At 36.8% G+C, this 12,027-nt stretch overlaps 1 protein-coding gene across 6 annotated transcripts in view; it reads left to right on the top strand.

Moving 5' to 3' along the window:
- The window catches only part of RABGAP1 (RAB GTPase activating protein 1), a 168,077-nt gene that overhangs the window by 82,949 nt on the left and 73,101 nt on the right, over window positions 1-12,027 (top strand). For all 6 annotated transcript variants that reach the window (XM_010382465.2, XM_030919533.1, XM_030919535.1 and 3 more), the window contains one exon: window positions 1,552-1,702. In XM_010382465.2, the coding sequence (XP_010380767.1) occupies window positions 1,552-1,702 (151 nt within the window). The remainder of the gene's footprint in view (window positions 1-1,551; window positions 1,703-12,027) is intronic.

Raw genomic sequence — 12,027 nt, forward strand, 5'->3', positions numbered from 1 at the left:
AATCACTTTTAAATGTACTGTGCAGAATTCTCATAGGATTCTGTGAATATTTTGAGAAAAATCACAGGCCTTTTTATAATTTGATTGTGGTTATTTTGTATCAGTAACTTCTGCTTATGTGTGATAGTCACAGCATCTTTTTAATGTCAGGATCCTGCTTTATTGACTCAGTAATGGTGGCTCTGAAGTCACAAACCAGCTGCTCTATAACAGAGCATTCATTAGTCTTAAGAATTTGAGGACTACATCAGTCATTTAATTGACCTCCCTGAAATTTTTTCTGCATCTGTAAAACTAGAGATACTACCATCTACCCGAGATGGTGGTTCTGAAGATCAAATAAGATACTGTATGCAGAAGCACTTTGTACATTTATACCAACGTGTCAAGGCTAGTTTAATTTTCTCCATTTTATAGGTGACATAAATGAAGTCCAAAGATTTTGGCAACTTGTAGTGATACAGTAGTTCAGTGGAAATGTTATTAGCCACCATAAGCATTCAGAAAAGTTATTTGAAGGAAGGCATCATAAAAACTGTTGGAAACATACTTGAGATGTTTTATTTTAACTTAGAATATATAAATATACAATATTCTTGTCAATTATGTTTTTTCTAGACAGAGTCTGTCTCTGTCACCCAGGCTGGAGTGCGGTGGTGCGATCTCTTGTTGCAGCCTTGAACTCCTAGGCTCAAGCGATCTTCTTGCCACAGCCTCCCAAGTAGCTACGAATATAACCATCATGCCAGCTTATTTTTATTTTTCTGCAGAGACAGGGTTCTTGCTATATTACCTAGGCTGGTCCCGAACTCCTGGGTTCAAGAAATCTTCCCACCTTGGCCTCTCAAAGCAGTGGAACTACCACCGTGCCCTGCTGACCACTTGTCAATTTTGATGTAGAGCTAGGTTCTTGTCCTTTATTATATGTCCACTGATTGGAATTTTGCTCTTTTTTGTTTGTTTTTTGAGATGGTGTCTCACTCTGTCACCCAGGCTGGAGTGCTGTGGTGCAATTTTGGCTTATTGCAACCTCCGCCTCCTGGTTCAAGTAGGTCTTCTGCCTCAGTCTCTCGAATAGCTGGGATTACAGGCATGTGCCACCATGATGGGCTAATTTTTTGTATTTAGACGGAGTTTTACCATGTTGCCCAGGCTGGTCTTGAACTCCTGACCTCAGGTGATAACGCCCACCTCGGCCTCCCAAATTTCTGGGATCACGGGCGTAAGCCACCGCACCCGGCCATCTGTTTTACATAAACCATAGCCATAGAGCATCATCTGTGATTTCCAGTTTTGCTTTTTTTTTTTTTTTTTTTAAAGTAGAGAAGTAATTTAAAGATACTTAAGAAGCAGTTTGCAGAATCTATGTGGATTTTTATTTTCTTCCACCCAGTCTCTCATAGTTATCTTCAATTCAGAAGCACTTTTTTTTCCCCTTTTACTTTGTTACCTTGTCACGTATTTGTAAGCCATTTAGATTGACTTTGAGAAAAGTAACAGTCTTTAGGGAATCTTCCTTTTGTGATTTATGGTTTATGGCTTTATTTTTAGGCATCTCAACTTGAATGTGAGACCAAAGCAGTTGTCAACCTTAGTAAGAAATGGTGTCCCTGAAGCTCTTCGGGGAGAAGTCTGGCAGCTGCTAGCAGGCTGTCATAACAATGACCACCTGGTAGAAAAATACCGCATTCTTATCACAAAGGTAAGGGGGTGATAATACAGCTTCAGCATTAATTCTTTAGAGATTTGTGATGAAAAGATCATTGTAGTTATTTGACTTATAAGAAGTTTTTATGATTATTTAAGGATAGAACTGTTAATACTTCTAGCTCTAACATGTTTTTTCTGTTGCACAAAGGAGAAGTCATAGTTTTTTCTCCTTGATTCATATTACCTCAGACCAAAGATGTCTTCTAGCCCATTGTATATCCAGATCCTTTTTTGACTGTAAAAAAACATTTTTAGTCAAACCACTTGTGCTGTACAATGTGTAAAAATTTTCTTTTGATTATTTTAATACTTTTCACATTTTACAGAAATGTGCTCTTAGTAGGGAAAGCTTAGTTTCTGCAATTGTAAGAAAATAATTTTTTAATCTTAAACTATATTCTCTTTTAGCTCATTCCTCTAAAGTGAAAAAAATCCTCATATGTATGGTGTTTCCCTTCTGAAATTCATTCATTCCTCAAAGTTTTGCAAGAAAAACTATTTCTTGTACAAGCATATCAGGATTTAAAATAATTTTCTGCAAGATTAGGCAATGTTTTGTGCCTTTGTGTTCATGTTTTCGGTTTTAGTTTTAATTTTCTCAAATTTTTGAAGTGTTTACCTTTAGGAAGGAGTTTCTCCAATAGTATGCAAATCCCAAACCTGGGTTGTGAATGGGATTGCTCAGAATCTTCAAAAATATAGGAGATTTTTCAATGTGACAGAAGCTAAAACCTTGTCTTAAAAAAAAAAAAAAAAGTTAAAACCTTATATATGAATGATATCTCTCTATAAAGCTGTTATTGAAAAACACCTTATAAGGGAAGAGCAGGTTTTTTTTTTTTTTCCTTTGAGACAGAGTCTTGCTCTGTCGCCCATGTTGGAGTGCAGTGGCATGATCTAGGTTCACTGCAACCTCCGTCTCCCAGCTTTAAGCAGTTGTTGTGCCTCAGCCTCTCAAGAAGCTGGGATTACAGGTGTGCACCACCACGCCTGACTGATTTTTGTATTTTTAGGAGAGAGTGGGATTTTTCCGTTTTGGACAGGCTGGTCTTGAATTCCCAGCCTCAAGCAATCCGACTGCCTTGGCCTCCCAAATTGCTGGAATTACAGGTGTGAGCTGCCTCACCTGGCCTGGAAAAACAGCATTCAAACATGAGATAGGACCGTCACCAGAAAATAACTTTTATGTCCTCAGAATATTAATATTCTTTCTCGTCGTCTTATTTCCAGACAGATTTTTTTTTTGTTTCAATAATAAGTGTTCTGATTTCTTCCATTAAGTTGATATAATTGTTTAACTAGTATTTATTGTTGAGTAACTATTACAACCACAGGGTTGGAGCTAGGACATTAAACACAAAAGCAAGTAACTGTCTTATGATAGAATGTGTCTGAAAAAGCACAGAGGGAGCCACCAAAAGTAGTTATTAATTCTGCCTGGGAGAACAGAAGGGTCTCTCAGGAATGTAACACTTGAGATGAATTCCAGGCATAGAAAGATGGGTAGAGCATTGTACTCATAGTATGAATGGAGCCACTGAAGAATGAGGTTATATGACATCTATGTCTATTAGAGATACACCTAGTTTTTATTTTCTTTTGTTGGCAAATCATATTTTGGATTTGTAACACTGTTTAGTTTTTTTGAAGTCCTTTGAAATGTTTGGTCAAAAATGATTTCTTAAGAGCTTATTGCTTTAAACTAAATATTTTTCTAAGACTATTCGTAAGACATGAAGTGTCTGTAACTGAATGGATTCTGTTTTTCTGGTTCCATGAAAGTGGTGACATCTATTGATAGAAAAGGAACCTGGTAGTTATATATAAAACAAAGACTATTAAAAAATATGAAACATTTGATTGATTTGTATATACTCGTGATGTGTACTTTATATTTCACATTGAACTTACAGTTTTTTTTTTTTTCTTTTTGAGACAGAGTCTAGCTCTGTCACCCCGGCTGGAGTGCAGTGGTGCGATCTCGGCTCACTGCAACCTCTGCCTCCTGGGTTTAAGCAATTCTCCTGCCTCAGCCTCCTGAGTAGGTGGGATTACAGGCACCCACCACCACTCCCAGCTAATTCTTTTATTTTTAGTAGAGACGGGGTTTCACCATATTGGCCAGGCTGGTCTCAAATTCCTGACCTCATGATCCGCCCGCCTCAGCCCCCGAAAGTGCTGGGATTACAAGTGTGAGCCACAGCGCCCAGCTCCCAAATTTTTTAATGGATATATATTAATTTAAATTGCTAGTAGATGATCAGAAAATATAAATTATTTAACCACCATAATATTTGTGAATTTAAAAAAATGACAGTGATAGCTAATGTAAGTTGGTATTGCTTTTCTTTTCTGTCTTCCTGGAATTAAGAGTTATCATTGTATGGGAATGGTAATTGACATTTTTTAACTTACTCTGAAATGTTTTTGTGGGGAGTAAGGTACTTTTTACAGTCTTCTACCCTACCAGCTGAGCTATCAAAGTTTGCATATAAGCTACTTTTTAAAAAGTGTATAGTTCCCTGACATTTTGCATGTAAATACACTGCAGTGACCACTATGAAGAGCAAGAATATATCTATAACCCCCAAAAGTTATTGATGTACTTTCTAGTCATAAATACCCTTACTACACCCCTGAGTCGTCATCATTCTGACTTTTCTCTCCTTAGGTTAGTTTTGATTGTTCTTGAATTTATTTCTTTTTTGGAGATGGAGTCTTGCTGTGTCATCCAGGCTGGAGTGCAGTGGCATGATCTCGGCTCGCTGAAGCCTCCGCCTCCTGGATTAAATGATTCTCCTGCCTCAGCCTCTGAGTAGCTGGGATTATAGGCACACGCCACCTAGCCTGCCTAATTTTTGTATTTTTAGTAGAGACAGGATATCCCCATGTTGGCTAGGCTGGTCTCGAATTCCTGACCTCAGGTGATCCCCCCCACCCTGGCCTCCCAAAGTGCTGGGATTACAGATGTGAGCCACCGCGCCCATCCTTGAATTTAATTTAAATGCAGTTATACAGTCACACAGCATGTGCTGATTTAGCTGTATCTCACTTCTTTCACTCCTGTATTTTGAGAGTGTATCAGTAGCTTGTTTTTTGTTGTCTTTTAAAAAAGTTGTTTAGAGTATTCCATTATATAAATAAACTACACTTTAAAAATATAATCTGCTATTACAAATGTTTGATTTTTTCCAATTTTAGCTATTACGAATAAAACTGCTATAAACATTCTTGCACACAGCAGGATTTGTACATATTACACTTATTTAGAAAATATTTATGTATATATACACCCTACTAATTTCTAGAAAGTTTTTATTCTGAACATGGCTTCTTCGCCAGATAGTATGCTTTGTGTTCTGAAATTTTGCATATATTACTTTCGAGATTTTTTTTTTTTTTGCTTAACTTCTTCAAAGACTAGTGCAGGAAAGAGTGATGTGATTCATAGAGTGAAGATCAAAAAAATTAACCTGGCAAACAAAACTGATTAATGTCTGTGTTATCATCTTGCGTTAGTTGTCAAGCTTGTCTTGTATGGGGTACATGTGGGAATTTTTCCATATACCTTTTTAACCCGAGGACAAATGACCTTTCAGTCACGTAAAATACATAGTATGCTTTTAAAGGTGTTTCTTATTTCAATACGCAATGGAGTTAGTTTCTTCTTCCTGTTTTGCTTTTTAAAGTGAAAACTTTTTAGGTTTTTAAATTTCAGTAGGAATCTAGAAGGGAAATAATAGAACAATAATAATAGCTACCTTTTTCAGCACTAAGTATGTGTCGGATACTGTGCAGTGCACTCGGATGTGACAGTTCACAGTTCTGCCAACAATGTAGTTGCATATAGTTGCACCAGCAGAGTACCTGCTGCCCCATATCCCAACCAGTATTAGTTATTAATTTTTACTATCAGTGGATGTAAGTGATGCCAGCTTTTTTTTTTTTTTTTTTTTTTTTTAAGACAGAGTCTTGCTCCGTCTGTTGCCCAAGCTGGAGTGCAATGGTGCGATCTTGGTTCACTGCAACCTCTGCCTCCTGGATTCAAATGATTCTCCTGCCTTAGCCTCCTGAGTAGCTCGGATTACAGGTGCAAGCCACCATGCCCGGCTAATTTTTGTATTTTTAGTAGAGACTGAATTTCACCATGTTGGTTAGGCTGGTCTCAAACTCCTGACCTCGTGATCCTCCCACCTCGGCCTCCCAAAGTTCTGGGATTACAGGCATGAGCCACTGCGCCTGGCCTAGCATATCTTTAGTTTGCAATTCTCTGGTTACCAGTAAATGTGAATGATTTGCTCTTCTATAAATTACCTTTTCATGTTCTTTGTACATTTATCTATGAAGTCTTTTTAAGGTAACAGTTTCTGAACACTCTCTATATATTATGTTTACTAATCCTTTTCATATGCATTATAAATGTATTTTTTAATGATTTTATTTATGGTTTTATGCCATACAAGACGTTTTCAGTTTTTATGTAAAAAATTGTTTCTTGGTTAAGGCCTCTTCTATCTCTATATTTTGTAAATGTGGCTTCCAACGTTTTCTTGCAAGATTTTTATTCTATGTGTTAATTTTTATGTCTTTAATCCATCTGGAATTTATTTTTGTATGTGGCATGAGAAAGCAGTTCGATTTTACTTTCTTCCAGATGGATAACCAGTTGTGCTGCTCCTATTTTCCTACACAGTAGAACTACCATCTTTGTCATATTTTAAATTCTCATATATGCTGGGAATGATTTCTAGATTGTTCTCTGTATTATCTGTTTGCATATTCCTGTCCCCACACTGTTTTGATTAAAGAGGCTTTGTTTTATTTCTGATAGCTGTGAAAGCAAATCTTTTTGTTTTCTATTTCATACCTTACTTGACTATTCTGCAAATTTAGTCTGCCATAAAAACCTTAAAATCTTCTATTCAATCTCACTACCACCACCACCCTATAAGGTTATGTGGAGATTCTTATTTGAATTGCATTTAATTTACATACCAGTTGAGGGTGTAAGTTCAACACGTGAGAATACAGTATGTCTTTTTGTTCGTTCAGGTTTTTTGTTTGTTTTTGTTTTTGTTTTTTTGCCTTCAAGAATTCTGAATTGCCTTCATAGGGATCTTGTAGCTTTGTTGTTAAACCAGTTCCTAAGAATTAGCGGGTTTGCACTGCAGCAGATGGAATGGTTTTGTCAGTTTCCGTTTGTAGGTGCTAACTGCTGCAATAGAGAAAAGACAGTGATTTTTACATTTTTTCTATTTGCCTCTTAATATTTTGATTAATTATCCTAACTTTATATTATCATCTTTTGAGATTTTCAGGCGTGAATAATATCAGCAGTAAAAACAGTTTCACCTCTTTTACAATGTTTATGCAGCCTACTAAATTTTCTTGGTTTTGTCTTTATATTTTATAAAAGCATTAAGACAATGTTAAATGATGATGGTGATAACTATCACCCCCGTCTAATTCCTGAATTTAATTAAAATGGTTTTAGTTTTTCAATCTTTTGGAAAGCATATTCTTTTTTTTTTTTTTTTTGATAAACAATTTGTGTTTGGCCAGGCACACTGGCTAACGCCTGTAATCCCAGCACTTTCGAAGACCGAGGGTGGTGTATCACCTGAGGTCAGGAGTTCGAGACCAGCCTGGGCAACATGGCGAAACCCCGTCTCTACTGAAAATACAAGAATTAGCCGGGCGTGGTGGTGGGCACCTGTAATCCCAGCTACTCAGGAGGCTGAGGCAGGAGAATCGCTTGAACCCAGGAGGCAGAGATTGCAGTGAGCCAAAATAGTGCCACTGCACTCCAGCCCAGGTGACAGAGTGAGACTACATCTCAATAAATAATAAATAATAATAATTTGTGTTTCATTTAAGTGGTTTCCTTCTATCCCTGGTTTGGATTTTTTATTAGGAATGTTACTGAATTTTATCAACTTTCTCAGGACTATTACTAATTGTCTTTAATTTGTTAATGGAGTAAATTACATAATCTATCAACATATGATAGACTTCTTAATATTGAACTACTACCCTTGGCTTCATGGAATAAATTTTTATAGACCAAGCACCCCGGTAGTCTTTGTCTTCTGGTGTTTGATTAAGAGCTCCTCAACCCTGGCCTCTAGGTAGAACTTGTCAGACTCAGAGGGAAGAAAGCTTAGTAAGTAATCCACAGGGACTCTCATGACTTCTCTTACCTCCTGTTGCCTGTAATTCTTACAGCTATTTGGATCCTGTGAATCAAATAAGTTGGAGTTGAAAATGAAGGGGAAAGAAAAGCACTTTCTTGTTTCCAGGTTCCAGAATCTTCTTCTGTCCCTTCTTACTGATGGTTATTTTTTGCCTTCGGTGTTGGTGGCTTTGCTCCTTGCAATTCAGTAGCAAAAATTTACAACAAACTGCTTCAGTAGATCATTTTAATAATGAGAGAATAATGAAATAGCAACCTATTCTGATGTTTTTCTTTCCTTCCATCCAATTGGCCTTGCTTATCTTTTCTTAAACTTATTTGCATCATTTTCTCTAGTTTCAACTTCAGTGATAAGAATCTTTTGCCACTGACAGCAAGCTTTTATCCAGAAGCAAACTAGTAGCAAGCTTGTGTAACCAATGTTTACATTTCTTTTTTTCTTTCTTTTTTTTTTTTTTTTTTGAAACGGAGTCACGCTCTGTTGCCAGACGGGAGTGCAGTGGCACGATCTCAGATCACTGCAACCTCCACCTCCCGGGTTCAGGTGATTCTCCTGTCACAGCCTCCCGAGTAGCTGGGACTAAAGCCATGCACCACCACGCCCAGCTAATTTTTGTATTTGTAGTAGAGACGGGGTTTCACCATGTTGGCCAGTATGTTCTCGATCTCTTGACCTTGTGATCCACCCGGCTTGGCCTCCCAAAGTGCTGGGATTACAGGCGTGATCCACCGTGCCCTGCCAACCAATATTTACATTTCTGATTGTTGAAAAGAATCCCTGGAGGCCCAGCCGCATTTTGCTAGTCTGGAAAAAATAATGTATTCAATTATAATGTTATTAGTAAGCAGATTGTTTTACTTTTTAATTAATAATTTCTGTCTGGTAGGTTTGTAATAGGTGAGAATTGAATAATATTTAATCATAAGAATCTGCCTGTGGATACCCAACAATAAAAGCAGATTGATTTAGCAAAAAGAATGTTGGCGATAGAGAAGGAAGCCTGAATAATAGTTTCAGTTCTGCCATTTCATTTCCTCTTCTCTGAGGTAGCTGAGGTAGTCTGTTGATTTTTCCTTAAGTTTTGACATTCTGGAAAATCAAACAGTGTGTTTGAGTCCTGCCCTCCAAACTAGGCCATAATTCCGTTTTTTCACAACCAAGCCCTCTTGCTGTCTTGTTCTACATGAAAATAGTGGCTGGTGGATGTTAGAACTGTATTGTCTGCTGTCATACAGCATTTGCTGCAGTAGGTCCCTCTAAATTATTACTTGTGAACATAATTTTAAGCCCTATATCTCATCCCTGTGAAGTTATTTTCCTTTGTGTGAGTTTACACAAGTCATACTTGCTGGGAGTTCTAAAGGTTTCCTGAATTACAGGACTGGAAACATATTTGGTTTGTCCATGTTAAAATTGCTATTCGACAGTTTTTTACCCACAAATAGGCAATTTCATATGCCTCGACTTAATAATTATAGGTGAGTTAAACAGTTACCGTACTGGGGTTTTACTTGAAAGATCTTTCAACCTTAAAGCAGAATTGCCTTTTGTTTTATTGGGCATTCATTGTTTATTCAATAAAAAATACCTTTTGAATGCCTACCCTGTGCCAACCCTGTGGTAAGCCTCATGGATATGCCCATAAATAAAATAAACTTGTTCACTGGTTTCAGGAAGTCTGCAATCTAATGGAGGAAATAGGCAGTTAACTATAAACAGTCATAGAGTTGCATGGGAGTTGTAGAAGAAAGAATACATACTTCTGTACTGCATATGACATGAAGCATTTCTTACCTAAGTGTTCTAAAAGGTCTCTTGTTCAGAAATTAGCCAGGGGTTGGATAGTTGGGGTGGGATAGGGTGCTGCATAGCACACGTGGTCTTAAAAGTCAGAGGTAACAGCATGTGCTCAAGGGTGAGGAAAAGCTTGGCAGTTTCATAGAGTATGAATGGAGATAAGACCAGAGAGGTGGTAGATAGGGAGCAGATCTTTGAAAGCTTCAGAAGGCATATTCAAGGTTTTGGGCAATAGAAGCCAATGAAGGATTTTAAGCAGGCAGGTTATATATTCCAGTTTATAAGGCAATATGCAAAGTGGTTTCCATCTAAAGGCAAATTGTCTTAATTCAGATCCTACTTCTACTGTATTCTAGCCATTGAAATTGGACACTTTAACCTTCATCGGCTTTGGTTTCCTCATCTGTAAAATGGAACAGTAATAGTATTTTATTTGTAGGGTTGTTAGAATTAACGTAGATAATGTGTGAAAATACTTAGTATAATTCATATTCCATACTAAGTGTAAATAACTTAATATTTTTTATATATTTTTGCTTATTATCTGTATTATTAGGCTTAGAAAGATCACTGTGTTACTTGGGTTAGAGTGGAGTAAGAATAATTGCAGCGAGACTTGTTAGGCAAGAGATAATTTCGACTTGGATTGAGGTGTAGTGGCAAAGGGGTGGGGAAAAAGATGCTATTTAAGAGGATTTCAGAGGTAGAATCCTTGGCACTCACTTGATAACTGAATGAATGTGAGAGATGAGGGAGAGGAAGAAATAAAAGAAGAGTCAAAGTATCTCAAATCATTTTTGGAATGACAGTTATGTAAATAAACTCACATCAGCTGCACTAAAATAATATGATAATCAGTGTTTAAAGCTCTTTTTTTTTTAATTAATAAAGTTTTATTTTTCCAAATGTAGAGTTGCTTGGACCTGTTCATGCATCTTCACCAGCAGCTGGAGCATCTCTGCCCTTGGTATTTCTGGTGTAAATTACTTGAGCTTTGTGCTTTGAAACCAGTTTGATAAGTCCTTTACTAAGGAGCTCCGGAAAGGCTGCCCTGGCCAGGGAATGGCAAATCTTCGTCTCTTAGAGACCACAGCTGGAGTTACAAGTTTATAGTTGGGAATTTCCTTACAGAGTTTGTCATAGGTAGCTTTGTCAAACAAGACAAGTTATTGAGCTTGTCCCCAACTTTGCCTTTGGACCATTTCTTCTTTTTGGCCTTGCCCCTGGATTTGTTCACTGGGTCTTTGTCTTTCTTGGCCGACTTTCTGGTGTCTTCCTTCTTCTTGTAGTCCTTGGGTGCATCATGAAGCTCGGAGAGCAGTGGCGAACACTGCAACCTTGCCAAGATGTCGGACAAAAAGTGAAGCTCATTTTTACCAAATAATAAGTGATAGTTGACACTAATGCCCAAAGGTGAAACTTAGGAATTTGAAGAACTGAGATCATTTCTCATCTATAAGTAGTTAAGTCTCTGAATAGGTTGAGAGAAAAAGAAATATAATTTGAACAGGTTTTTTCCTTTTTTTGTACATTTCATTTCTTGTTCTGCTTTTCTTTTTAAGTCTGTCATTTTGTTATTTTAATTATTTTGGCTTTTAAAGTTGTTTTAATTTTATTAGGTTGAACTATATAGAAGTTGGTGTGTTTGCAGGTCAGAAAGTATTTAGCTAGCAATGAAATGTTTAAGTATCAGTAAGTTCGTAATTATATTCTTGTTCTGTAAGAGGTTTTAACTGAAGTTTTGGGAGTCCATTTTGAGTTAGATTGAGTACCAAAGACTGTCTGAAGGAGTGTTGCTCTGGTGGCATAAGAACAAGTGGAACAGAGCACCATGAAGTAGACAACTTCAACCCAGCATCATTCTATCTTGCTAAATCAATATGGTTCTGAGGGTATATAGAAATTGGAAAATTCAGAAAATATAGAAAGCTGTAAAGAAGAAAGATTTTTTATAAATGACTGTTATCCCACCATCCAATAATAGTGTTGATTTTTAATGTATTTCCTTTTAGTCATATGTATACAGAAACTTACTCAGCCTTCAAAGTAAATATAGAGAGAATATATCATGAAACTACGTTATTTTATTTTTTATGGTATTTTTTAATCAGTGTATAATGTACATATAAGGTATATAGTGATGTCTTGATACATATAGTATATACTGATCAGATCATGGTAATTGTACACATACCCATCATCTCTAATATTTATCATTTCTCTGTGTTGGGAACATTCAGAAACCTCCTTCTAGCTATTTGAAGCTATGTAATATTAACTATAGTCTTCCTAGAGTGGTGTAGAACACTAGAATAAGACTGTGTTA

Source organism: Rhinopithecus roxellana, chromosome 16 (genome assembly GCF_007565055.1).
Source record: "Rhinopithecus roxellana isolate Shanxi Qingling chromosome 16, ASM756505v1, whole genome shotgun sequence".
Classification (NCBI taxonomy): Eukaryota; Metazoa; Chordata; class Mammalia; order Primates; family Cercopithecidae; genus Rhinopithecus; species Rhinopithecus roxellana.